Raw genomic sequence first — 26,552 nt, 5'->3', positions numbered from 1 at the left:
CCCGATATGACTCTTTTGTTCTGTATGACTCTACTCGATCGGCCGACGGACGACTGGCAAACGGGCAACGGGTGACGGGTGACTGGTGACTGGTGACTCTCATCCGCGTCTCCGTCCGCGTCTCCCGCCCACTTTAATACACCCGGGATAAGACGGTACTGCTGTCTTGCTTCAGCCGCTTTTCCCCCGCGATGTAACTGTACGTCGCACTCAGACGCACCCTCACATGGCCAGGCTCAGAGCTGCCAGGCAAGGCTGCTGAAAACCGTCCACATCCCAGCTCCAGCACGTTGACAGGCTGGACACACTGTGATACCATCCGCCTCCCGATGAGCTAGCAACCTATTTAGCAACCTAGCGGACAGCGGACAGCGGACGCCGGATGCCATTACAGGGCTTGGGCTCAGGCATTGGGCCCGGCGGATGGCTCATACTTGCTTTGCTTGCACCCCCACTCGCTCAACTCAACTTCCTCCCAGAATCCAATTCCCACCCCCCCCCCTATGTGTCCCAATTCTCTCAGAGCTCCCACCCCCGTCTATCGTTTGAATCCCAAATTCTCCATTCCCCATTACGGGGCGAATCCCCAACTCACTAAAAGACGATGTCTGTAAGGCCTGTCGTGGCTCCATCAAGCGTGGCCTACCTACCATGTCACTTGAACCGCCCCGGACCCAGACAACCACGCCAAACCGTCTCACAGACCCACGCCCCCTTCTTCACTCCTTGGTCTTGGTCTTGCCCATTTACCCCTTCTGGCCTGTGCCCAGGGCTGAAATCAAGAGGGTCCCCTTCCACCAGGCAAATACTTTACACAGACAGGGGACTACCAGAGACGAGGATCAAGGGAGAGAGGGGGGCGTAGAAGAAACATAGCGCCACCTCCCCCGTTAAACCTCCACTCCATTCATCACCTTGGACTGATCTCTTCTCGCACTCGCACTCATTTGTCTTTCTTGACTTCAGCCTTTTCTAGCCTCAGGCAGGGCTCGCTGCGTCACCCATTGTAATCTCCAGTCAACCTCGAATCTGCCCTACCGGGCGTATTGCCAGGACCCCCGTTTAGGAACCGAACCCTCCCCGGTCCCGGCCGACTGACACGGACTTTGCAGATCCACGCATGGCTGTCCATCTCTGGATTCCGCATGGCACGGGGCGGGCCTCTCTGGTACGTACTTAGCCTTTCATGTATATGCACTGCTCCGCCATACCCATATCAACCCCGTGGACGTCTTCGTCTTCGCTGGCGAATACAGTCGTAACGCCTACCCTCCCATTACCTTTCCAGGAGTTCAAGCATCAGCAACCGCTTTTGGACACACCTCGGTCTCTTTCCTCTCACCTCCACTGGTCATCCGCATCTTCAGCCTCGATCCAGGTTCACTTCTACCAACCATTCACACCAAACCAGAAAACAACCATTGTAGTGCAAGCTGCATATAAGACTCGAAATCCCCCCACTGGCATCTTGAACCTCCCCTCCCCCCCTTCCGCTGCACCACACCATCACCAACAAGCATTACTTGGGGGCCCTATGCACTGTCTTTCGCCAGTAGATGTCCTCCTCCAAGCCATCTCCTACCGATAGAACTCCCCCAGTGATACGCATACAAAGCGCGTCTCCTGATCTTTTAGACCAGCAGCCTCCCAACCTCCGGAGACAACAAACAACACCGGCCGGACTTACACCACGCCGTACCAGATCACTCCCCACTGGAACTCGCTCTAGCCATCAGCGCCACAAGAGAAAGCGATCTGCTTCTTCAGAACTCCCAGAATCACCTGGATTGAACCCCACAATGCCTTCCGAAAGTTCAAGACACAGCTCCAGCAGCCCCGGCAAGCAAAGTTCCTCGTCCTCCAAGAAGCCCAAGTCCAGTCCGAGGGATCTGGATTGGTCAGATATCACGGACCCTGAGGAGCGACGAAGGATACAGAACCGGATTGCCCAGCGCAAGTTTCGTGGGTTTCCCCTTCTCCTTTCCCCCTCCAACACTTCCCGTGTAGGTAGCTAACACTAAGAGTAGGAGAAAAGGCCCGAGAGACCAAGGAACGGGCAGAGCGAGATTCTCGGAACCAACAATATGCTGGGAACAGCTATCGAATCCCCACTCCCAACGACTTCAGCTCCGAGGAACCAGGTCTGCCTTGGGGAAGCGTCAACTTTGGGCATTTCGTAACGCGAGGCCAGGAGGCCGTGAGTCGACGGAGCAGTGGTCGAGATACCCACACCGGTGATGAAGCATTTGTCTCGGTGCCGTACGGGGCGCCTTACGGCACTCAATGGGCGCAGACGGCGAGCTACGGCGGAAGCAGCGGTGGTGACGAAATTTATTACGAGGACAACTATTCGTACGACCCGACTGTCGGACAACGCCGGTGATGGTGATGGAAGGCCGCAGCAACCCGCCGAGTGAGTCAAACAGCGCCCTCTTCCAACGGGGGTAATCAGACATGCAATGCACTGTACTAACCCACCAGCAGCTATTCTGAGCGGAATGCGGTAGCTAGCTAAGATGTACGCGGCAATGTTTTCTTACGATTACGATCTGTATTCCAAGTCTTGATCACTTCGTTATACCCCGCTCGTTACGACGTTTGGACATTTGTCTTTTTAACGACAGGACTCAATGGGTTCCTCTTTTCCCTCTTCTACTTCTTTTCTTGTGGCCAGACATTCGTGGTGGCACACAGCACTAGGGGTTTTTTTCTTCTTTTTTTTTTCTCGTCTTTGCTGGTAGAGGAAACACTTTGAACGGGGACTTCTCCTCTTTGACCATAGACAACATTTCTGCTCGGTATTTCTGATTCTTGGAGAGGGCGTTTGGGGGATATGATGGGATTGGTGAATTGCTACAGCACGCGCAACACAAACTCGCGCGCGCACACAAAGAATCACAAGATATGAATAAACATCGTATTCTAAGACTGGGCGATTGCGATGCTTTGCCAAGTCGTCGATCATTGAGTGAAGCCTGGTGGAGGGGCGTGTCTCGGGAAGTGGACCCTTCGTAGGCATCGGATACTGCTTACTCAAGTCTCGGTTACCCCCTGCCGGGTGATTTTCAACAAGGGACCCCAGAAGGTGTGAATATTTTGAGAAGCGATAACTTATGTTCTCGCACCCACAGACCGTTTCCAGGCGTGACGGCCTGGCAACTTCATGGACGTTCCACTATGTAGAGGCTGGGTTTGTCATAACACGACGGCCATGACGGATGGGCCGAGGTAGGGTACGTACCATCTCCTTGACGTATTCTCTCGTATGTCAACCCGACGTGCATTCCAGATACGTCACTTGGGACCCCGAACGGCACGGAGTTGCTGTCCGTCTCCACGGGCCGGCAGAGAGACCCAGGGCGAAGACATGGGTTAATTAAGGTGCCGGTGAAGCCAAACGAGGGCTCCCAAGCTTAAGCCTAGGCCGAAAAGAGTAACAGCCGAGCTCCAGTGTTAGCGACAGAGGTTACAGAACAGTACTAGTTGGAGATGCCAGGCTTCGAGGCGACATGATGCTGTGACGCGTAGCGCTGTAACGCACAGCATAACGGGACGACAGTGAGGGAATAACGCTGTGGTTGCCCCGTGCCCTCCGTGCGAGTGCCCCGTCTTGCCCGGATCCCCGGCCGCAAGGCAGAATCGATAGGAACCCACCCGCCCTACTGGGTCGGGGCGCTCTTGCCTGCGGCAGAGTGGGCTAGTCCGTGCATGTTAGTGCGCTCACTGTATCATTTCTCCCACTTCACCATGTAACACTCGCCAGCGTGACACGGAGATGAAGTGTGTAAGAGAAAAAGCCACTGTCCGAGAGCATGATGAACAATCGACGGCGTGAATTGAAACTCCACTGCGGCGGCCGACACAGAAGAAGGGGCTAAGGACGGAAGACAATTCCATCGCCACTAGACATGAGATACGCGGATACGTGGGATACATGGCACGCCCATTCGGTATGAATAGACGCATCAAAATGCAACAACGCAGAATGGATGGTCACATGGCTGGAACTACCTTTTGACTGCCTGCTCCTGAGCAATTAGACGCCTGCATTGAGCATGATCCAGATCCCTTAGGATTAGGTACCTACCTACCTAACGGCACCCAAGGTAATGCATCTACCGGCAGTTGCGAATCGCACCATGTGTTGTGCAACTGCCAACAGGTGTCTCGTCAGTATTGAGAGACCAACCGCGACGCAACATAAATGCCTTAGCTGAACGCGGAGAAGCCCCACAACTGCCTAAATAGGCAACGTCCCTTCCCTCGCACCTTCTGGCAAAAGCCCGACTCCACCTCCCACCCCTGCTGCCGCTGCCGCTCCTTCTTCACACATGGTGCGACCCGCAGCTCTGACACTCCTCCTCACCGCCCGGCAGAAAAAGATGCAATTGTGATTCTCGTCCTCTCTAGCATGAAGCACATCAATCACCATTGTGCCATGCTTCACAATTGAAACATCACACCCCCCCACAACAGCCCACCCCCTCAGCTCCTTTTGAGTCAGGCTTTCTCCGTCATATCTTGTCTCCATCTTCAAGGTTGTGTGTCTTGATTCGCCCACCATGACACCGACTACGCCCCCCGGCGATGCGAAGAACCCTGACCAGCTAAAGATACAGAGAGGTGAGGCGGTCCCTGGCCACCAATGCTTGCTTGCCTGCCTGCTTTGCTTGTTTTTCCATGCAAGCAAACGGTCTAACTTTGGAATTTTGTAGATGCACCACCGAAAAAGAAGCTCAGCAAGAAACAGCTTCAGATGGAGAAGCGCAAGAAGAAGCGCAATGCCAAGGCAGAGGCCAAACGCGATCGCAAGGCCAGGGCAAAGTCTGCCGAAAAGCTGGCCGACGATCTGAAGGCCGACCTAAAGACCAAGAAGTCGAAGCTGGCCAAACAGCCCAGCAAGCAGGAAAAGCGAAAGGAACACTTCCTCGAGCGCTCCCAGAAGCTTCAGGAGAAAGCCAAGATACTGCTGGCCGATGCGAAGAAGGCTGCTGACAAGTATCAGCGACTAGTTGATGCCGAGGTTGGTTAAACCCGTGGCTTTGGATGTCATGGTTTGGGTGTGCTGAATGATGTCACTAGAAGAAGAAGGGTGCCAAGGCTAGCTCTGACTCCGACTCCGACTCCGACTCCGATGCCTCCTCCAATGCTGCTGCCTCTGATAGCGAATCAGATGGCGAATCCGAGAGCGAAGCCGCCGTCGCCGAGACGAAGCCTACCATGGAGGAAGTCCCTGCCGACGTCCCTGCTGACGAGATCCTTCTGAAGCAACGCCGCCTCAGCAACGCCGCGTCTGAACATAGCGACGCATCCCACGCCGAGTCCCAACCCAAGATCGATCTGAAGAAGTCCAAGAAGTCCAAGAAGACTCCTACTCCAGATACCGATGAGGAGTCTGCGCCCAAGACCAAGGCCAAGAAGTCGAAGAAGGCAAAGGTAGACGAGCAAGAGGAGAAGGAAACTTCAAAGACTGAAGCCGAAGCCGAAACCGACACGTCCGACAAGAAGGCAAAGAAGGCTGAGAAGAAGCGGAAGCGTGCCGGCGATGCTGTCGAGGCTTCCGCGATCGAGGAACCTTCCGCGAAAAAGGAAAAGAAGAATAAGAGCAAGAAGGTGGAAGAAGCAGTCTCTGGAGCAGCCGAGGCCGAAAAATGGCAGGTTGATGACCTTGATGGAGGATCGGCTCGACAGGCAAAGTTCCTCCGCCTCTTGGGTGGCAAGAAGGCCGGAGCTGGCACTGCGCCGGCGACCTCGCAAGCCGCCAAGGGCAAGTCGGATCCGACCAAGGCCGAAGCAGAGATCCAGCGACAATTCGAGATTGGTATGAAAATGAAGAACGAGGGAGGCGGTAAGCGTCGCGGCCTAGGCGCCTAGAGTTCCTTGGTGAGGTATTCTGGAGAAGGAGCTTTGCTTGAGATCAACATTCACACAGTTAGTGGCACGGCGTCAGGTAGACCAAAAGCAAAAGAAACCCCTCGATTTGATTTTTTTGATTTAGCTTTTTTCCCATCTCGAAAGAGCCCGATTATGTTCATTCCGTTTTGCGCCGGTGTTTCACAAAGTCCATGATATCTAGAAAAACTCCAGTCAACGCTGAAGCAAGGTATCGCCCGCTCTCTCCTGTTGCTGGTGTTTTAGTAACAGAGCATCTCCCACGTTCTCAATGAGCAACAACTCAGGCCGCCTCCCTTCGTTCAAGACTCCGACACCCCCATAAGAATAGGAAGTGTATGTGTGTTTGGTTGTAGTACAAGTGCGTAGTGTTTAGCTGAAGAATTTGGCGATGACCTCGAAGACCAGTCCGCCGAAGATGATGAATCCGAGGAGAACTAGACGTGGCAGATGTTAGATTGATGCGCAAGACAGGGATAGCCACCATGGCGTAGTTATAGCACAGGGAAGGGAATGGGGAGCGACGTACCGAGCCAGAAGATGGAGATGGGCGACTTGGGCGTCTCCTTGACGCGCTTCTTTACTTGCTCCTCGGACTTGCCCATGCGGGACTCATTATCCTTGGCGAACTTTGCGTTGCGGCGTCGCTGCTCGGGTGTTTGCGCCTGTGAAGCACGCGACAGCGGTTAGTTTCAAGCTGGTGGGTGTAGCTCCTGTCGGGAGGGAGGGATGCGCAGGGAAGCTAACTCACCATGTTGTCTGTAGTTGGAAATGCCGGAAAGATGGGCAAGAGTAGCAGTGGTGGTGATGGTAGATGGGAAATGACGCGGGCCGGCCTGAATGGATCGCGATTGACTGACGTTCGTGTGGTGGTTGAATGAGTGTGGTTTAAATACGTAGCCAAGCTGCGAACCGGATGATGATCAAGGGGACAGATTTCAGCCGTGTGGAATTTCCGGACATGTGTTTAGATGGCCCCTGCCTGTGCAAGGGGAAAGGCCACCACTCACATGCTGCGCTGGCCTCTTTGCCCCGGCCGCCACGTTGCCGGCCCCACAAGGAGGGGTCCGGCACCGCCACGCAGATCGCAGCCTTGCCGAAGGATTGTGGCTGGTGACGTGAGATGGATAACGGCTTATCGTTGGTGCTGAGCTTTGCTGGTGTGCCGCTTGCGCCTGTTCAGACGAAGCTCGGAATAGCACGACCGCGGGAGACGAGAGACCCATTGCGCAACGACACGACGATGACAGCCCTTACGAAACTTCGGCCCACGGCGACCCTGCGCGCGATGGCGACGTACAACACAGTCTCGGGGAGAGTCTACTCAACCAAGAAGCCGGCCAACCCAACCGTACGCAGCATCCGCGACCCTCCAGCTCCGACGAGAACCCCCTCCGAATCCTAACAATTCCGTCTTATGCAGGCTCAATTCTACCGGCAATTCACCCGGCCCATTGCCAAGACGCTGCTCCTCGCTGTATTTACGTACCAGTTCGCGTACTGGGCGTGGGCAAAGGCCGAGGCCGATGAGATTCGCGCCGACAGAGATGGTATGCTTTGGTCCCCCTCCCTTTGCAAGTCGGTATCGCGGATGGAAAATAGTTGGCGATGAAGGAAAACAACTAACGCCATTTGCGTTTTCAGCAACGATAGCCGGTCTGGAGGCGACGGTAAATGAGTACCAGGCGAGGACGAAAGGTACTGAGGAGAAGAGCACCGCGGGTAAGAGCTCATGACGGGGACAACCGAACAGGAGAAAGCAAAAATATCTACAAGAGGAGGGCATGCGATGACCTTTGAGCCCGGGAAAGCGCAATAAGGCATTGGTGGTCAGGGGCGGGACGCTCTATGACATTCGCAACCAACCAGGTTCGCGAGATGGTTTATCCGTGTACAACAAAATCAATGATCGCACATTTCATACATTACACGAGATGCCATGATCCCGAGTCTCTCTATCGACCCGTCCCCGAGTATTTTTCTAACCAGGTAGTAAGGGTGATAAAGATAGCGCGTGAACGAATCCATAACCAGACAACCACAAAGTCCATTATACATAAACTCCAGCCTTAGCTACCCATGCATTTCTCAAAGAAAGCAAGTCCTGTCCTCTTTAGGTGGTCGTCCGCGACCGAGTCTACCAACGCCGCTGTGATAACGTATGTGAAACGCCAACATTCCAATTAAAAGACACAAACTATTCAGAACATGGTGCTCATAAGCCCAGCCACATCATTAGGGGTACCACACTGAGGAGCGCTGCGCCAGGCAAAACAGCTGTCGCAGCGCCAGTCTTGGTGCGGGCCTCGCCGGGATAGTTGCAACTGGGTGACGAACTACTCGCCTCGCGCTGACCATAGCTGACATCGAAGCTGGTGAATCCAGGCTGCGGACAGGTAAAGCCAATAGAGGCAGGACACGACTGAACGACCTCGTAGCAGATGTCCTCGCAGGGCAGCAGCTCCTTATAGGGGCCGGGCTGGATGTTCTTGTCGATGAATGAGTTGCGCGAGGCGTTGAAGGCGGGCGTCTTGCCGAGCCCATTACGCTGCGCCGCGGGGAGCTTGGTGCCGTTGGGAAAGGCCTGGCCAACGTTGCGGACAATGCTGTAGCTGCTGTCGCTCATGAAATCCTCGCACCGCGGGATACTGACAGTGCACAGCCAGGCCTTGTAGGCGCGCCTGCAGTCGTCACAGTCCCGGGCAAGAGAATAGAGCGAATCAGGCGGTGCTTCGCAGGAGATCTGCATCAGCACCTTTTCAAAATTGGCGTACATTGTCTTGGCGTAGTCGTCGTAAACTTTGGCGAGTTCCGTGTTGTTGTACCTTTTGTCATTGCCGGGGACGGCGTACTGGGTCTCATTGCAGAATTCAAGATTCGTCACCATTTTGCAGTTTGTTCCTAAGTTCACGTTAGAGTAATCCCGATAACAAGCCTTGGAAAGGTAACATACCAGTCGACGTTTCAAAGTCGGTGGCTCGGAAGACCGTGCCTCCACCTCCTATGCTGGTCTCTGCTCGCTTGGTGGTCGAAGAATTCGAGGTGCCATTCCCCCTCTTGACAAGAATACCAGAGTAGGAAGCGCCCGAATCGAGTCCCACAACGTAAAACTGCTGCTTAGGCAAGTTTCCCGGTCCGCGAGTCGTCATTCCCGTTGTAATTCTATCGCTGTGTATACTTTCTTGTTCGTTGTCGACAATTGACGAGAGCTGGGCGCTTTGCATCAAGCCACAGACTGAGTGTCGAAGCCCATCAAGGGAAGTCGAGTTGTTGTTTTGAAAGTAAATGTCGTATGGAAGTTCAGCCTTCATGATACTCTCGGTCTCATTGGTGAACTGAGTGAGATTCCGCGTTACAAGCAAGGCGGAAGTTGAGTCGCTGTCCATCCACAGAAGCTGGGAGCTGTTCTGGCCATCATAGTTGTGATAGTATTCGTCCAAGGAGGCCGCAATCTCGAAATTGTAGTAGCTCGTGTAATTACCAGTAATGTTGGGGGCTGAGACGCCAATGTATACGTCTCCCGTAACGTTGAAACTGTACATAGCGGCGCCTTCTTCGAACGGGACCATTTTCATCTTGGACTGGTCCTTGGAGGGTCCTGGGCACTCAACCTTGGTTGAAATGTAAAGGTTGAGCTGTTCCGCCTGCTCCGTCTTCCCACTCTTCGTCTCCTGGCCTGGTTGCATGCAGGTATTGACAGAGATATAAACAGTCTTCGACTCTGCCCGGCGTGAAAGTCGATTGCCTTCGTCTTCATCTTCCTCCGTTGACTGTTCCTCCTCCTCTGTCGATTGGTCGTCTTCCGCACCCCGGGCAGCGATCGCATCGCGACTAAAAATTGTACTTTTCTTAAATATGTAACATTGGGTCTGGCCAGGATACAGATTCAATTTCTCAGCGCCATTGTTGGTGAGAGGGTTCACATCAGCCGTGGCTCGGCCAATAATGCTGCGGTCAAAGGCACCGAAATCGGGTTCGTACGATATGTCTAATCCATCGGACAGGGCGAGGGGCGCTTCGGGAGAATATTCGCCGTTTTGTTCCACACGGACAGCATGGTTGACGGGCAACTCGGTGGCAGATGCGAAGCTCGGGGAGAATAGCAGTAGGTATAGGGCGAATATCACCAGCGAAGCACCTAACGACGCTGCAAGTCGTGACTGAAGAGGGCTGAGTTGCATGACGACAGCATGCCCTCCAGGGGCAATCGCCTTCGGTCCGATGCGGTGTCGGTTTATCGGGGGAGAGGAAGGCAACTCGCGAGGCCTTTGTTCGACACTGGACTTGTCATCGATCGCGCGTCGGCATTGTCAGCTCGTAAGGGCCGGCTCGTGGGGAGGAGAGAGGGGATGTTTGAGGATCAAGGAGGCCGCGCGACAAGTACACAGCATTGCTGACGGACGTATCCCAAACGGCCAATGTGCCAAGCCGTGCCGCGCAAGTGAGGCGCAGTAACGGGGTCGCACCGCCACAGTTCGCATCAGGCCTTAAGATGGGCCTCGGCGGGCTGGGCCTAGATTGCAAGGTACCTTGGGTAGGAGGAGCTAAAAAGACCCGTGGCAACTACGTATTTACTACGTAGTACGGAGTAGGGCTAGGAAAGATCGGCTGGCGGCTTGGGCGCCAGTCAGCAATGGACCATTACGTCGTTGCCCACAATCTCCTGCATGAGCCGAGAGGGGAGAGATAGCCAGGCAGCGGGCCATCCATCTATGACGTGGATTAGCCCCGAAGCTCACAATCGTCTACAAAAATTCAAAGGAAGCTGGATTTAGAAGTTCAGGGCAAAAGACACTGTTCCCGTAAAGCATTTGTGCGAGCATGTGGAGCCAGCCAGAGCAGGCGACATATCGTGAAACGTGTTATCAAGCTTCCAGCAGCCGCCATCTAACGAAAATCCCAGCGCAACAAAGAGCAGCATCATTACAATCGAAGTCATACTATATGATCGTGCCAAAAAGCACGTCACCGCTTCCATACCTTGTCCTCCATCTGTTCATTTCTTGCGAAACCCTCTTATCCGAGGTTCCGCACACTGCCCATCAGATACCGAGATAAAAACGTCGTTTCCCGTATTCATCGTGACCGAAACCAGCTTGGCCCTGGGGTGCGCACAGTGAGTAGGCGCGTGCGCTAGAGTTGGCGGCCAAGCAATAGACTGTTGTCCGTTTACTCGGTCTTGTCGAGGCCGTCAGCCTTGGCACGGAGGCCAGAGGCAGTCGACCCAGAGGACGCGAAGTATCGGCCGAGGGTAGGGGCCAGGAAAGATCGGAAAACGAGCTCGGCACCACTGATGCTTGGTCAGTCATCGTCCGGGTGGACGGTGGTTGCGCGCATGGGGAGACGGGGTTATGACGTACCGGAAGGCGGGGAGAGAGAGCCACAGAAGGAAGAGAAACTTGAAGACGAAGTAGAAGGGGAACCAGTAGACGACCTGGACGAAGCTCTCAACAACGGTGAAGAGAGAGAAAACGACCCAATACTGCAGCGTGGTTAGCAATCCAGCTCGCAACCAGCAAGCTCTCGGGGGGTAGACGAACAGTCAACCACTGGGTGTCATCCTCCTTGTTGGCGCTGAAGAGAGCGCCAAGCGAGTAGTAGGCGGGAATGCCGAAGCCGGCCAAGTTGGTCAGGAGCTGACCACCGAGGTTGAAGATGATGAGGAAGAAGTAGAGGGCGCCGATGCCAATGACGGCGTAGGCCTTGGGGACACCCGCAGTCTTCTCGAGGTTGTTCAAGGCGGGGTACTTGGACAGCTATCACGATGGCGTCGCCGTCAGCATCAATGAGCGAAGCCGCCTCGGCAGAGACCGGTGCGCCCGTAGTAGGCGCAAGCAGGGGTAAAAACACACCTCACGGTCGAGCTGGCCAAGGTACTGCTGGGCCTTGTCTTGGGCGGAAGACATTTCTGCGATGAGATCGGAAAACGGAGATGAAGTCTGGGGGTTTAATTGCTGGAGATTGTGTCGGTACAGCTAAGTCAAAGTGAGAGACAGGGAGTGTGCGGTAGCAGTGTACGCAGTTGGTTGAAAAGGGAAAAGGCAAGGTAGGAGGAAGCTTTTATCGCGGCGCTAGCAGCTAGCAGGAGAAGCGGAATCTTGGAGGCGGGAAGAAAATTGACGCGGCGTCAGTGGCTTGTGACGTCTCAGGAAGTGTGCGGGAGGTGCAGGAGGTGCAGACGGTGCAGCTGACGATTGCTTTTAAGGAGAAGCGGAAAACGAGGACGCAAAAGGGCAAACCTGGCAACAGAACAGATGGCCTCCGGCTTGGGCTCGACTTAATCAGCTCTGAGACAGGGTCATGCGAGTTTGTGCAGCCAGTGCATCACCAACGTAGCACGCACGCACAAACGCAATGACGCACGCTTGCTGCTCCCTAAGACGGCCAGCTGGGAAGGGCTTGGGTAGCCGATCCTACCGGAGGTACTTGGTGGGGTGGGCGCTGACCACGTCCTGGACAAGTATTTCTGTCCAGCCAGCTACCGACGAAATTACATCATTACTGCTAGGCCGTACTTATAGGTAGCTCCAGCAGATGTGCCCTCTACAGAACACCCTCAGCGCCGAGGCAGATCGCTAGGGGTGGCGGCGCAAAATGCGGCTGCTATTTCGGTCATGGTCTGCCATCCTTACACATCCAGATTGTTTCGTGCCGACTACCAGGAGGCTGCAGCGGCTGCGACAGCCGGAAAGTAGCAGTTCGCATGGCCTGGGTGAATGGGGCGGCGTGCCCACTGTCGACGGGCGCATGCGCTGGTTGAGAACGTGGACATGATCGCGTGTCTCCTCAAGTGTAGGTCAGGCGCATGCATAAGGTAGGTAGAGATGAGGTTGCCCCAGATCAGAAGGCAAAGCGGCCCAGCTCTCTTCGCCCGCGGACATCGAAGACAATGGGTTTTGCGGGAATGTGAATGTGTCGTTGCGACTGAGTAATAAGAGCAATGAGAGACGATCCCGGGCAATTCCATGTCCATCGTGCACGCGCCATCGCTCCCATGCCAGGGTCCTAGGTCAACATCACAGGCGTCGTCGCGGCGGACGAGCCACCACCAGCCACCAGAAACTCAAGAACCACAAGGTACGTACCGCGACTCACCAAGGTCCCCGAAAGGCCAAGCAGAATAAAACCCACCAGCCACAGGCCAGATCCAGCCAGTCACTGCGCCGCACCCTGGCCTGCGAGGAATTTCGAATTTCGGCTAATTTGGCCAGACACGCGCTTACCTAACATCTGCACCCGCCCCGCCCGCCGCTGCTGACCGTCCAGCTCCCGCCCCAGATGCTTTTCTCCTCTCGTTGGCCTCGCAACAGGAAAACAAGCACAACAACAGCCTCAATCAACGACACCTCAAGCTCAAGCGCCGCGCCTCCAGACAGCAAAGTGCAGCGCATTTTCACGGCATATCGCAGACCGAGTCCCTCTTTTTTCGTTTCGACGTCGTTTTTTCTCGTCGCCGTCGTTGTCGCCGTTTTTTGTCCGTCGGTTTCATTGTTGTTGTTTCGGCGCATCTGGGCCCAGCCAATGTTTGTTGTTCGGTAGCCCACAAATTCCTCGAGTCTAATCAACACAGCGTCTCTCACAACATGGAGCAGAGTACGTCCTTTTCCTCCCTCAAACTCCAAACACAACCACAACACCACCTCCCACCTCCACATATCCTCTTCGCACGCCCAATGCGAGGCCACGCGTGCTGACAATTGCTTCCCAGTGGATAACCCAGCTGCCCGTGTCGCCATCAAGTCGAGAAAGCGTCCGCTCTCTCGTGCCTCCACCACGTCCATTCACAGCGCCAACACCCAGCACAACCTCGACCAGTCTGGCTTTGCCGACGCCTCCGACATGTACTCCGGGCAATGGCTCCCTAATGACCATGGCCATCCCAAGGACATGGCCACGGCTCCCCAAATGTCCCCCGAGGACATGATCCTGCAGGCCGCAACCCATATGCAGGCCACCGGTCAGGACTTTCCCATGGACGCATCCATGGGTGCCGCCATGGGCCACGCCATGCAATTCCAGCAGAAGCATCCCATGTCCCGGCATCCTCTCCCTGCCGAGCAGTACCCCAACAACGCGAGTTTCACCGAAGGGGAGAGTCAGATGATGGAGCGTGACGAGAACGAGGAGGTCGACTCCATGGTTGGCATCGTCGGCCCCCCCAAACCCACTTCATCACGGTCCAGCGCCAACAATGAGCTGGAGATGCGGCAACTATTTGGCGCCAACAGGCATCGCAACTTGCAGGATGTCGCGGGCGAGCTACATGGCAATGAACGGGGGCCTAACTCTGAGCGAACCCGCCAAGTGTTTGCTATGCTTTGGTATGCTAACGCACTTGAGAGGTTGGGAGGCCACGTGCTAACGTCTACAGGATCAACTCCGTCTGCACAAAGGGCAAGGGTTCCGTCCCTCGCGGTCGCGTCTACGCCAACTATGCTTCACGGTGTGCAACTGAGAGGATCACCGTCCTCAACCCTGCCAGCTTTGGCAAGTTGGTCCGTGTCCTGTTCCCGGGTTTGAAGACTCGACGTCTCGGTGTTCGAGGCGAGTCCAAGTATCACTACGTGAACTTTACTTTGGTCGACGATCAACCCGATATCCGAGAACCCTCATCCCAGCCCCCCCGACCGCTGCCGGAGACCAGCAGCTTCTCTCAGAGCTTCAAGTAAGTTGACTTGACCAGATGCAAGTGAGCTTCATCCTAACCGGCTCTCAGTACTGTACCAGCACAATCAAGTGGAAACTTGGCCCGTGATGCCCTACCTTCACCTCACATCGGCACCGATGCCAAAAGCGCTCCCACCTCCAACCGACTAGGAAGTCGGTCACACAGCTTATACAATCAGCCTGACTTGGCTAGCATCGACCACCTACACACTACCTCCACCAAGACGATACTCGAGCTCCACTTCTCCTCAGAAAACGAGGATTCATTTGAACAGTCGGATCCCCTCGCTCTCCCTGCCATCGAATCTTACCTACCGCAAGGAACCGACCCTGATGCCGCCAAATCATTATCAGCTCTATACCGATCACATTGCACATCACTGGTTGAGTGCATCCGATATTGTAGGGAGAAGACCTTCTTTCATCTGTACACATCATTTCAGGGAACTTTGACTATGCCTGTGCAAAAGCTGTTTGGGAACCCTGCACTGGCGCCATGGATCGAGGAATGCGACTTTGTTCTGTACCAGCGCATGATGAGGATTGTGTCGGGATTGACACTACAAGTCGTCCCCAAACCCGTGTTGGATACCCTGAGGAACATTTCGGAGAGGCTAGTACCACACATTCGAGACTCGTTCCAGGGACAGCCTCAGCATGTTATTCGAGCCAAGGAGTCACCAGCCACCATCTTCGCCGGCCTCTTGGATCGAGCGTTAAGAGTCAACTTGACGGCCCACGCCGCTGCCAACATGTTGTCAAACCCAGCAAACCGTGACCAAATGTATGTGGATTGGATCACCATGATTAGAGCGCGAAAGATTGCGGAGTGTGTCCCAACTCGGGGTATGGACGACGTGGTGAATCTGCTGCTCACGGAGATGCGCGACCTCCTCAACCCAGTCAAAGTACCATGGGAAGTGGAATGTCTCACTATTTACGGCGATGTTGCATCACGCAGCGGACGACAGCTGGACGGAGAGAACGGCGTCGAGGCATCTGGACAGAACGTGTTAGACCGATGGGTCAGCTTCTTCCGAGGCCTACCTGCCAAGTTCCCCTACGCGTCACATGCGGACATTGTGTGGTGCGTGGAGAGGGTCGGAACGGCGGTGATGAGAGACCTCACGCTGGCCCAGGGTAAGAGCTTCGGGTCATGGTGGGTGACGAAGACGTGGGTGGACGAGATGGTGTGCTTCCTGGCGGAGCAAGGAGGTTTCATGAAGCAGAAGCTGAGCCAGACCACGAGCGGGACTGCGAGCACACAACCGCAAACTACAGTCAAGGAAACAAGTCGGCAAACATCGCGATACAGCAGCGGCAGCGACGACCTCAACCTCAGCAACATGCCGCAAGGACAGGCCGGACGAGCTCCGTTTCCCCCCGCCAACCGAACAACGAATCAGAACTCAATGGGGATGAGCGGAGGAGACGTGCACGACGACAGCGGGATTGGCATCCGCACGCCCGAAGAAGACTTCACGATGGACAAGTTTGGGTTCACGGGAAGTGAAAACCAGGACCAGGGTCTGCTCACTGGCGCAGATCTCTCAGGCGGAGCAGGCTTGTGAGAAGCACCACACCACAAGCAAACACATTACAACGATGGTGGGCCTGGCGTTCTGGGGCGGGATATCTATCTATACGGGTGGTTTAATACACGGCATTCCCACAGGGTTAATCAAATCATGATGGGACGAAGGGACGAAGATATGATGGCTGTCCAAGGGATCTGGTCTGGTTCTAGTTCTTGTCCAAGGGCAAGCAAGGGCGAGGGCGAAGGCGAAAGCGAAAACAAAAGTGGATGCCTGCGAAATAGAAGGAAGGGGTTATGTTTATTCGATGTATGTATTTTTGGTGTGACAAGCGACGGTTGTCCGTCTTACTACCTTTTATTTGGGAGGGTCTTTTGGAGACAGGATGGCGAAGGGTTGGGCTTAGAGTGTCAGGGGAGACGGTGAATCGGATTGAGTGAACATGTAAACCTATCCAAGGATTTGATTCAACTTGCATGGTCGGAGAAGTGTATTGTGACCCGAGCGTTGTTGAAGGGGCCGAAGGGGCCGAAGGGGCCGAAGATGCCCGACAGCAGGAGGGGACCATGTGATGTAACAAGTAAAGTGAGGAAGAAATACAGGAGGAGTCAGGGATGCAGTCTCCGGACGTATGGGAGTCAAGCTAAATGGGCTGTATGTAGTTGAGATGCCCGATGTGTGGTGTGGAGATGGTTCGGGAGGGGGAGACAGCGAGCCCATGCAGATCCGGGTTCCCCCACAAGCACAAGACCAAAACAATACTACCAACGCAGGAACGACTGACGTGATGCGGAAACAGTAGGGTCCCCGCCGTCAGCCACGTGCAGCCAGAGCCAATGGATCTGAGACTTGTGGTGGGAAGAGTGATCGCGAATGAAGAGGCATATGTACGGAGGTGGTGTAAGTCGCGTTGTTAGTGGGAGAGCGGACGTGCGATAAAAGTGGGGGCGGGCAAGGACAACGCAGGCGGGAAAAAAACGAGCAGCCGAAGACGGAACAAGCGGACGACTGCATTCGAGTCATACAGCGACGACTTGTCAGGTACAGGCGACTTTACTGGGGCGTCCGGGGGATAATCGGTGGCTTCTAGGGGGAGATGTGACTGGATTTGGTCGGATCGATTCAGACAAGGGGATGCAAATAAATTGATAGTCATCAGCAGCTGCTTTTTTCTCTCTTCTTTTCTGTTCCTCTGCTCTCTCTCTGTTCTAGTCTCCATCACATGGGAAAAAGCATACAGCTGGCGGCATCACGAGCATCAAACATCACGGCACCGCACGCAAGCAGACGACAACACCACGGTCCCGTCCGGCCCAATCATTACTCGCCGTCGTCTTCTCTCTCTGCGTCTCGCTCTTCTTGGGGTGCAGCCGCTTTCTCGGTCCCCTTCCGACCGAAACCTTAGCTTCCCGTTCGCGGACGAGTTCAGGTCCAGCCGTCGACTCGACATCCCTGTCCCTCTTTTTTTTTCCTCCTCCTCCTCTCTCTTCTTATTTTTATTTTAGTCCCCGTTAAGAGGACCAGAGCGACTAGGGAAAATTTAGGCCAGTGGCGAGGCAAATAAATTCCCAGCTACCTGGTTGACCACATTGAATTACCCTCTCTTTCATCCTCTCTTATCGGGCACCTTTCGCCTCTTGGTTTCTTCTCCCCATTTCTTTTAGCCTCCCTGTAGCCTCTAGCCTCCACACTACTGCTGGGCGGTTCGCTTTTGGGCTCTGTTTTTTGTTACTCATCCACACAAACTCCACCACCAACGACACTCGAGCCAAATAACATTACTCACCCTCTCGACGTCGTCGTCGAATCGTCTCAACCCGCCGCAACAGCTCTGTCGCTCGCTGGCCCCCGGAGAACGGTTTGGTAGAAGGAGAGCTCTTTGCAATTGCTGCAGCCATGGGCAGTCTCATGTACAACAACACGTCCGACTTCGGCTGGGTCGTCCAGAAGTTTGGCGGCACCAGCGTGGGCAAGTTCCCAGACAAGGTTTGCCGTCCCTCCCCAGCTTCAGCTTCAGCTTCACCAAGCCAGAAATCAAAGCAACATGTGGAAAAAATAAGACATTCTTGCTGACCTTTGCGTGTCTCTTTTTGCTTCCTTAACAGATTGCTCGTGATATTGTCAGGTATGATATCACACCCCGGTCTTAGAGACAATGAAGAGAAAAAGAAAGGAAAAAATACGTCAATGGCATCGGTTTGAATCTGACCCGCGTTTTTCGCTTCGCAACAGGGCCAGTCTGTCTCAGAACCGAGTCATCGTCGTCTGCTCCGCCCGCAGTACGGGCAAGAAGGCTGAAGGAACCACGAGTCGGTAAGTTTGGGCATCAATTGCTTCCTCTGCTCTCGCATTGCCCGATATTTCCCTCAGCCCGTTCGCGCCGTCTCACTCTGCATCAATGTGGGCTTGTCCCGCATCATCGTCATCATGGCTAATCGTCCCTCCAAAGGTTACTCGGCGTGTATGGCAAGCTCCGTGGAGTCGGCGCCGCCGTGTGCGCCGATGACGAGCAGACCGAGTTGGTCGAACAGGCCCGCGGTCTGATGAACGACATCTGCAACGATCACGTCTCGGCTGCCCAGACCTTCATCCAGGATCCCGTCTTGCGCGATGCCCTCATCCAGACCGTCAAGGACGAGTGCCAGGAGCTCGTCGAGTACATCGTTGCCGCTAAGCGCTTTAACCTCGAGATTAATTCACGCGCCAAGGATCGCGTCATCAGCTTCGGCGAGAAGCTGAGCTGCCGCTTCATGGCTGCCCTGCTGCAGGATGTGGTGAGTGTCATCCCCATCTCTCTTGCGTCAATTGTCAGCCTGTTCATTTGCTCCCTCTTCGTATCTCAATTCTCTCTTGTTTCCCTCCCCCTACCTAGTTGGTTGTTCTGCGCCTCACAAAGACGCCATCTCGTGGGGTTGTCATCTAGTCATATTGTCATCCTTCTCCAAACGCCATACCGTGGGGGGTCATCTTGTACCGCCGTTGTACTGCGGGGGAGATGATCAGCTTCCATCTCATTGCATCTCACCCAAATCTCATCTCACCCAATACACATACACCTAAAAGGCTATCCAGAAGGCTAATTTCTTACTTCTCGTATCACAGGGTGTCGATGCTGAGTATGTCGACCTGTGTGACGCGTTCCACTACGATGCATCCGACCAGCTCGATATCAACTTCTACCACACCGCGGCGGAGGCTTTCGCCCGAAAGATCATCGCATGTGAGGGTCGCATCCCCGTCATGACCGGTTTCTTTGGCAATGTTCCCGGCAGCCTCATCGACGGTGACATTGGTCGCGGTTACACCGATCTCTGCGCCGCGCTGTGTGCCGTTGGCATGAAGGCCGAGGAGTTGCAGGTCTGGAAGGAGGTCGACGGCATCTTCTCCGCCGACCCGTCCAAGGTTCCTACGGCCCGCCTGCTGTCGTCCATCACGCCCTCTGAGGCCGCTGAGCTGACCTTCTACGGTTCCGAGGTCATCCACCACCTCACCATGGACCAGGTCATCCGCGCCCACCCCCCGATCCCAATCCGCATCAAGAACGTCAAGAACCCTCGTGGCAGCGGCACGATCGTCATCCCCGATCCAGTCATGACCGCCGGTCACCAGCTCCACCGCTCGTCCCCGAGCCTCAATGGCGAAGTCCGCAAGAAGCCCAAGCGTCCCACGGCTGTCACCATCAAGGATCACATCAGCGTCATCAACGTCCACTCTAACAAGCGATCAATCTCCCATGGCTTCTTCGCCCGCGTCTTCTCCATCCTCGACAAGCACTCCATCTCAGTCGATCTCATCTCCACCAGCGAGGTTCATGTATCCATGGCCATTCACTCCGGCAGCACTGAAATCGACGCATTTAACTGCGCTACCAAGGAGCTGGCTGAGTGCGGCGAGGTCTCCATCTTGTCAAACATGGCCATCTTGAGTCTGGTTGGTGCTGAGATGAAGAATATGGTAGGCATTGCTGGACGCATGTTCTCCACGCTTGGGGAGCACAATGTCAACCTCGAGATGATTTCACAAGGTAGGCCCTTGATTCTTCCGTTCATTTGCCTGAGGTATGCTGATCAAAATTTCTAGGTGCTAGCGAGATCAACATTTCTTGTGTGATAAACGCCCGGGATTCCACGAGGGCCATGAATATCCTACACACGCATCTCTTTACTTTCCTCGACTAGGAACCGCCTCTCGAAGACGAAGAAAAATGACAAGACACAACAACAGTTTCCTTTCCGATTGCTGTCTGGGTATGCGCATTCGACGAGGTAGATGAGCATTTGCATGTCAGGGAGGTTTGGGGCTATAACCTACAAGGTCCCCTGAGTTGTTTTGGGTGGCCAGTCATCCGTCACTCCATGTTCTGGTATGGACATGGGGACTGGAGCATTTTTTTGGGAGTTTGGTGTTGGATGCACGTAAAACATCTAGAGTTTGTTTTCTTCGGTCTCTGTTTTTGCATAGAATGGTGTCAACTTTTGGGTCAGCATAAAGAGGACAGTAGCATTGAATGAAATTGAAACATTCAGAGCAATCTCATCCAGCAAAGCTTGATCGGCGCAACTATCGTGTTAACTAAGGTATTGAAAATAATGAGCTTCCGCATCCGGTTCGCGGGGTGGAGGTACACCACTGTAGGGTAGCTCGTATGGTAGCTGAGCTTGATGCGGGGCATGATATTTACCGCCCAACTTCCCTACAAGCTAACATGACAGCGACGCAACCATACGTAGGCAGTAACATTAACACAGCAGGCATCCTATTACCAGCTTCAATCATACCACGTACATCCACAGTCCACCACCGACAATTCCGGCTGTCAGGGCCAGCACAGGCACGACAGACACGACAGACACCATCCCGACGACCGGCATTCCGCTCCCCACTTACCGGCTTCGTTCAATGCCACTGTTGAAACGCAGAGACAGACCGACGGCGACATGTTGATGGGTTAGACGGTCTGCGCCAGAACGAGACACAACCAGACCCCCACGGGGTCAATCAAGCCAGCTACGGCAAATCAACGCCCTCGACGAGTTTGCTCGACCTCTGAACGAACTGCTCTGACGTCGATACGACCTCCGTCGCCACCATGTACAGGAACAAGAGTCTTGCGGGCGACCGCGGCAGCATCCTCAAGACGCTGCGGGCTACCGAGATGCTCGACTCCAGGTCGAGTCTCCCAGCAGGTGCGTTTTTGGAGGCTTGAACTGCGCGCTGGGCCATGGAACAGAGATGCCTCACGTCATGGCGAGACCCAACTGACTGGGCATACTAGAAATCCTCGTTAGCATCCTTGACTACCTCCCCGTCGCCGACCAGCTGCGCTGCGCCCGCGCCTCCCACCGCCTGCGAGAAATGGTCTACGACGATACGCGATGGGTCTCCCGGTTAAAGAGCATGGGCTGCTGGGACGAGCTCGAGGCGCGGCGCCGATTCGAGGACGCTGTGCGAAGGAGGCGTGAAGCGGCCGAACGCGCCAAGAAAGCTGCCAGCCAGGCTAAAGGACCCGAGGCGACGGCACAAACCCCCACGACAACCACACTATTCGATGCGTCGGTCGAGGAGGCGAAACGGAACCAACCCATTGCGGAGGTCCGCGATGGCTTCGAGACGATGGCATTGGGAGCCCCCGCCAACCCCTCCGAGGACCCAGCCGCATATCTCGACGTCTTCAAAAAGGTGCGGAGCATCCGCGGCGGCGCGAGACAAGAGTACGGCAAAGTCTACGGTGCCCTGGCGCCGTTCTACACCGACCTGATACGGGCAAAGAGCCACGCCGACCCTATCCTGTTCCAGGCGTTCCGTGACCCGGAGAAGCAGGCACAGATGCTCGCCAACCTGCAACGGTTCGCGAAGAGCGACTGGGCGCCTGGATGCTACGAGCGAGAGGAGAAGCTGGCGGGCATGATGTCCATCTTCGAGAGCGCCGTGCTGCGCGAGTTTGAGCAGGGATATGAGTTCTGGGACGTGGATGGGAGAATGCGTCGGTATGCCCACGTCTTGCACACGCTGAGCGGTGCGACTGGCGGCCCTGGCCTGGACCTCTTCATCCAGAAGCATCCGATATTCAACGACAAGGATCTAATGGTCAATGCCATGGACTGCCTCAATCAAGCGCCTGTCGACGAAATCACCCTCGAGCCTTCGCAGCGATTCTTCGAGATGCTGCTGACCAAGGTCAACGAGCAGGCCGACGTCATGGAACGCATCTTCCCTGACCCCGCGAATGTCTTTTGGGCCTTTGTCGACAAAGTGAGGGAGGATGTCATCATGGAGTATGCGACCCCGCTGTTTGACGAGGCACACGCGCGTAGCATGGCGCCGTACCTCAAGGCCGTCTCGGGAATCTTTGAGCAGACTATGCTCTTCCTTCGGTCGCTCAAGCCGCCCAAGGGGTCCACGCGCGATGTCGCGGACATTGCAAAGGAGCTGGCGCTGAGAATCTTTGAACCCCATCTCGACCTGTACCTCCAGGCCGAGCTCGACTTCTTTACAGACCATGCCGAGACAGAGGTGTCAAGCTGGGAGAAGAAGTTGACCGAGCAGGACTCGTCCCTAGAATCGTTCTACATGTCCAACATCAACCGATCGGCGGACAAGAAGGACTTCCTGAGCTCGTTCAAGAAGGTCGTCATGATGCCCGTCACGGTGCTTCCTACTGGCCTTCTCGGCTCGCCCTTTGCGACCAAGCCAGCTACGCCTGCCCCAGAAGCGAATGGCCGCTCTTCTCTGGTTCTTCAACCCTCACGGCCAGAAACGCCTAGTCTTGACGGCGTTGAAGGCCGGAGAACAACACCCTTGCCTGAAAAGGCGCCGACTGACGAACTGGCAGCCAAGGCGGCCATCATGGCGTCCAAGCTGGAGGGCATCAAATCCTTATTCAGCATCGAGATTGCCCTGAACCTCGTCCACGCTGCCAAGACAAGTCTTGGGCGGGCCGCTGTATTCATTCAGCTCGGAGGACAGGCTGGCGGCGAGGCTCGAGAACAGTGCGCCACCATGTTCGTCGTGCTCCTCCGGATACTTGGGCAGAAGCACGTCAAGTCCGGCTTCAACATGGCTGTGGACCACCTTTCGCACTACAACCCGCGTGAAGTTAGCGACCACAACAAAGCTGGCGTGGCGCCGCTCGTCACCTTTATCGAGCTCGTCAACGTTGGCGACCTGATCTCACAGATGATCGACGTCTTCTACGAGCAGCAACTGACGACGCCCAAAATCGCCGACCGCAACGACTTCCTCGACCCGGCCGGCCTCGCCAAGAAGAAGTTTGAGCAGATGCTCGACGAGAGCGTTGCCGCCGGCCTCAACAAGGGCATCGACGTCCTGATGGATGAGGTTGAGTACCTCCAGGCCACCACCCAGCTCCCTATCGACTATAACCCGGTGGCGCTGGACTCCGCCTCGGCCGCCGGTGCGGAGCCGGACATCGGCCCCACTGCCACGGCCCAGCGCATCGTCGACCTCGTTTCGTCGCACACGACGATGCTCGTCGGCACGACAGACAAGTCGATGCTGGACGTCTTCAACGGCGAGGTCGGCCTCCGCCTCTTTACCGCCATCTGCAAGCACCTCAAGCGCCAGCGCGTCAGTACCGACGGCGCCATCAAGCTCATCGCTGACATGAACCTGTACTTTGGGTACGTCCGCACCCTCAAGAACCAGGATCTGCTCGCCTACTTTGGCGCGCTGCGCGAGCTCAGCCAGATCTACCTCATCGACCCCAGCCACGCAAAGGACATGGCCACGGTCATCGCTGACGGAGACCGCTTCGGGGGTGTATTTCGCGCTGAGGAGGTCTACGAGTACGCGCAGCGCAGGGCCGATTGGTACCAGGTCCGGGCTCGTGTTGAGAGGGCCATGTATGGGATGGAGTGCTCCCTCATGTGAGGATGCTCTGCTGTTGAGGCGGGATGTGCTCTGCACCATCACCAGGGACTTGGCGCTGTTAACGAAGAAAAAGAATCATGAAATGTTGAAGCTAGCGTCACGGTTGGAATTCAAAGTGAAAAGAGAAGGATACATTAACAATAGAAACTCATGACACATGGTTCAATCATGGAACCCGAAATATCTAAATATGATAAGAATCTAACCCAAGAGGTCTCCAAGACCCCTTTTTATAACCCCTCCTCGCTGCCGAAACGCCGTGAATGCTTGCTTCTTTTGACCAACCGTTTGACGATTGCCATGTCATGGGTATCTGTCTTTTTGTACGTCCTTAATGCTTGTGTTTTCCGAGTTTATGCGCCAAAGTCGAGCTTGCGAGCAACCTTGGAGCCGCGGTCGTCGTCGAGGACGCCTGGGCGGCGCTTGAGGTCGGCACCCATCTTATCTTCAGCACTGGCGCCACCCTTCTTGGGCAGGTCCTGCTTGCGGGTGGGCTTGGGTTCGGAGTGCCACCAGCGGTGCTCGAGCATCTGGCGGGCGGTGATGCGCTTGCGCGGGTCGAGGATGAGCGTCTTCATGAGCAGGTCAACGCCGTCAGAGCCCACGGTGCCGAAGCGCATCTCGTACCAGTCCTTGCCGCGGACGGGGTGCTGCGCGGGGACAGCGTAGCCGGAGAGCTTGGTGACGCCGGGCCAGTTGTCCTCGGTGGGTGTGCCGATGGCCTCGCAGATGAGCTTGACCTGGTCTATGTCGGTGTTTCCAGGGAGGTAGGGGGCGCGCATGACCAGCTCGGCGAAGACGGTACCGACGGACCAGACATCGACGGCACCGCTGTAGTGCTTCGCGTCGAAGAGTAGTTCCAGGGGGCGGTACCAGCGGGTGATGACGTGCGAGGTCATGTTGGTGACGGGGTCGGCGAAGGTGCGGGCGAGACCGAAATCGGCAAGCTTGACCTCGCCATCGGCGGCGATCAGCAAATTGTTGGGCTTGATATCGCGGTGGAGGACAAAGTTCTCGTGGCAGAACCAGACGGCGCGGGTGAGCATGCCCATCCAGGTCTTGATGTCAGCCGCACCGTAGCGGACGTTGTCGGTGTCGCGGATGAGCATTTCGAGGTCGCCGAGGGGCAGGTACTCGAGGACGAGGTTGAGATTCTGATCTTTGGAGGAGAAGACGGAGAGGAGGGAGATGATGTTGGGGTGCTGGAGTTCCTGGAGGTGCTTCAACTCGCGGACGGCGTCGGGGGCCATGCCCTGGTCGTTCTCCTTCTGGACCTTGATCTTCTTGATGGCGACCTGCGTCGACGGCTTGGAGCGTAGGTGGCCGAGGAAGACGATGGCGTAGGTACCCTCACCAAGCTTCTTGCCTGTAATTCATCAGTTCGCCGGTCGATTTGAAATATCCCGCTTCGGAGGAGCTTCCTCACCCTTGACGTATTTCCGCTTCTCCTCGTCGTTCATCTGCTCGGCGAGGTCGAGCGTCACGGGGATTGTTGTGGGCACGGGGACGAGCGGCGCGGCGAGGGGCTTCGGGGTGCCATTGGAAGAAGACGTATGGCCGGAGGTGAAGTTCTTGAGGGGCGACGAGATGGCGCGCGCGAGCTGCTGCGTCTGCTGAACGGACTCGACCGTGTGGGTGACGACGGGGGAGACGGCCATGGTGGGAGCGATGGGTGGGTTTGTGGCTTCAAGGGTTGACGGGGCCCTCGAAGAAGCCGCTCGGATTCGAGGCGTGTTCTAGGTGATTGCGTTGCTGGAAGATTGGGCGTGGGAGCGACGAGATGAGAGTCGCAGGCGGTTTGTAGATGTTGGGGTTGGCTTCAGCGTCGAACGAAGCTGTCCGGCCTTGGCTTATCGTTATCGGTGGCGGGCGGAATTTCCCACCGGAGCATCGGCGCTCAAGATGCCGATCATACGGGACTCACCTTTACTACAACTTCAACGTCAGTGTCATCATTGCATCTACATTCGCTTCTCTTTCGGATGAGACAAAATTGTAATGACAGTGACTGATATGCTTCATTTCTCGGCCCGAATCCCCGCGGACGCGTAAGATAAACCCAAACCGTCTTGCACAAGCCGTACCAATCGCACGTCCAAGTCAGTCTTGCAAATACCTCGATGCTGCAGGCACTCAGAGTCAACAATCTCGATTCCATGGTTCAGCCAAAGCAACAACCCCATTTTTTCAGTCTGGATGCGGTCAACTGTGCGGTATATTCTTCATCCCAACTCTCTGCCCTCTCTGTGTGTCAGTAACGTTACACGATGCATCATCTGTCGTTGATTAGAGCTCGCGTGTGCGTCCTGGCGACTGAATCTTATACACGCACTCCGCAATGTGCCTTGGTCGCAATGGTAGAATTGGTCAATCGCAGACGTTCTTAAGTCGACACGAACGCGGGTGATGAGCGCAGTAGATCCGAGGTGGCTTGAAACCATCGTCTGTCGCATAAGCTCAGGGTTGGCGGCTGCATTATGTTGTTCTGCCCGATATCCGGTTCGCGAGCAGTTCGTGATGGCGTCGTCTTTGACTTGCCAGCTCGGCACGACGAGAAATGAATACTTA

At 55.4% G+C, this 26,552-nt stretch overlaps 9 protein-coding genes across 9 annotated transcripts; 6 read left to right on the top strand and 3 right to left on the bottom strand.

The window, feature by feature from the left end:
- The first annotated feature begins 993 nt into the window (after positions 1–993).
- On the top strand, positions 994–2,534 carry BGZ61DRAFT_157088 (uncharacterized protein). The gene is made up of 4 exons (XM_046237420.1): positions 994–1,168; positions 1,644–1,962; positions 2,028–2,413; positions 2,485–2,534. The coding sequence occupies exons 1-3, from the start codon at positions 1,121–1,123 to the stop codon at positions 2,381–2,383; spliced, it is 723 nt and encodes a 240-aa protein (XP_046108099.1). The 5' UTR covers positions 994–1,120; the 3' UTR covers positions 2,384–2,413; positions 2,485–2,534.
- A 2,496-nt stretch (positions 2,535–5,030) lies between these two features.
- Positions 5,031–6,078, top strand: BGZ61DRAFT_157066 (small acidic protein family-domain-containing protein). Its single transcript, XM_046237419.1, has one exon. The coding sequence runs from the start codon at positions 5,221–5,223 to the stop codon at positions 5,872–5,874; it is 654 nt and encodes a 217-aa protein (XP_046108098.1). The 5' UTR covers positions 5,031–5,220; the 3' UTR covers positions 5,875–6,078.
- Positions 6,079–7,135: 1,057 nt separating this feature from the next.
- On the top strand, positions 7,136–7,628 carry BGZ61DRAFT_528614 (uncharacterized protein; the record flags this gene model as incomplete). The annotated part of the gene is made up of 3 exons (XM_046253284.1): positions 7,136–7,243; positions 7,316–7,442; positions 7,537–7,628. The coding sequence occupies 3 exons, from the start codon at positions 7,136–7,138 to the stop codon at positions 7,626–7,628; spliced, it is 327 nt and encodes a 108-aa protein (XP_046108097.1).
- A 479-nt stretch (positions 7,629–8,107) lies between these two features.
- Positions 8,108–10,073, bottom strand: BGZ61DRAFT_343999 (stretch-activated Ca2+-permeable channel component-domain-containing protein; the record flags this gene model as incomplete). The annotated part of the gene is made up of 2 exons (XM_046239653.1): positions 8,108–8,793; positions 8,846–10,073. The coding sequence occupies 2 exons, from the start codon at positions 10,071–10,073 to the stop codon at positions 8,108–8,110; spliced, it is 1,914 nt and encodes a 637-aa protein (XP_046108096.1).
- Positions 10,074–11,005: 932 nt separating this feature from the next.
- Positions 11,006–12,022, bottom strand: BGZ61DRAFT_157017 (TB2/DP1, HVA22 family-domain-containing protein). The gene is made up of 4 exons (XM_046237418.1): positions 11,745–12,022; positions 11,433–11,648; positions 11,253–11,374; positions 11,006–11,182 (listed from the first exon to the last, which is right to left on the bottom strand). The coding sequence occupies exons 1-4, from the start codon at positions 11,796–11,798 to the stop codon at positions 11,062–11,064; spliced, it is 513 nt and encodes a 170-aa protein (XP_046108095.1). The 5' UTR covers positions 11,799–12,022; the 3' UTR covers positions 11,006–11,061.
- Positions 12,023–13,475: 1,453 nt separating this feature from the next.
- Positions 13,476–16,130, top strand: BGZ61DRAFT_528611 (putative cephalosporin C regulator; the record flags this gene model as incomplete). The annotated part of the gene is made up of 4 exons (XM_046253283.1): positions 13,476–13,485; positions 13,601–14,213; positions 14,264–14,557; positions 14,609–16,130. The coding sequence occupies 4 exons, from the start codon at positions 13,476–13,478 to the stop codon at positions 16,128–16,130; spliced, it is 2,439 nt and encodes an 812-aa protein (XP_046108094.1).
- A 1,522-nt stretch (positions 16,131–17,652) lies between these two features.
- On the top strand, positions 17,653–20,361 carry BGZ61DRAFT_156951 (Aspartate/glutamate/uridylate kinase). Its single transcript, XM_046237417.1, has 6 exons — positions 17,653–18,080; positions 18,200–18,219; positions 18,327–18,407; positions 18,544–18,868; positions 19,197–20,118; positions 20,175–20,361. Exons 1-6 carry the CDS (start codon positions 17,991–17,993, stop codon positions 20,270–20,272), a joined length of 1,536 nt encoding a protein of 511 aa, XP_046108093.1. The 5' UTR covers positions 17,653–17,990; the 3' UTR covers positions 20,273–20,361.
- An 822-nt stretch (positions 20,362–21,183) lies between these two features.
- On the top strand, positions 21,184–23,984 carry BGZ61DRAFT_344250 (exocyst complex component Sec10-like protein; the record flags this gene model as incomplete). The annotated part of the gene is made up of 2 exons (XM_046239679.1): positions 21,184–21,280; positions 21,370–23,984. The coding sequence occupies 2 exons, from the start codon at positions 21,184–21,186 to the stop codon at positions 23,982–23,984; spliced, it is 2,712 nt and encodes a 903-aa protein (XP_046108092.1).
- A 353-nt stretch (positions 23,985–24,337) lies between these two features.
- BGZ61DRAFT_491017 (kinase-like domain-containing protein) lies at positions 24,338–25,642 on the bottom strand (the record flags this gene model as incomplete). Its single annotated transcript, XM_046250389.1, has 2 exons — positions 24,338–25,350; positions 25,411–25,642. 2 exons carry the CDS (start codon positions 25,640–25,642, stop codon positions 24,338–24,340), a joined length of 1,245 nt encoding a protein of 414 aa, XP_046108091.1.
- Positions 25,643–26,552: the final 910 nt, after the last annotated feature.

The sequence above is a fragment of the Ilyonectria robusta genome (genome assembly GCF_021365365.1).
Source record: "Ilyonectria robusta strain PMI_751 chromosome Unknown BGZ61scaffold_4, whole genome shotgun sequence".
NCBI classification, from domain to species: domain Eukaryota; kingdom Fungi; phylum Ascomycota; class Sordariomycetes; order Hypocreales; family Nectriaceae; genus Ilyonectria; species Ilyonectria robusta.
This window is presented reverse-complemented; position numbering and strand designations above follow the sequence as displayed.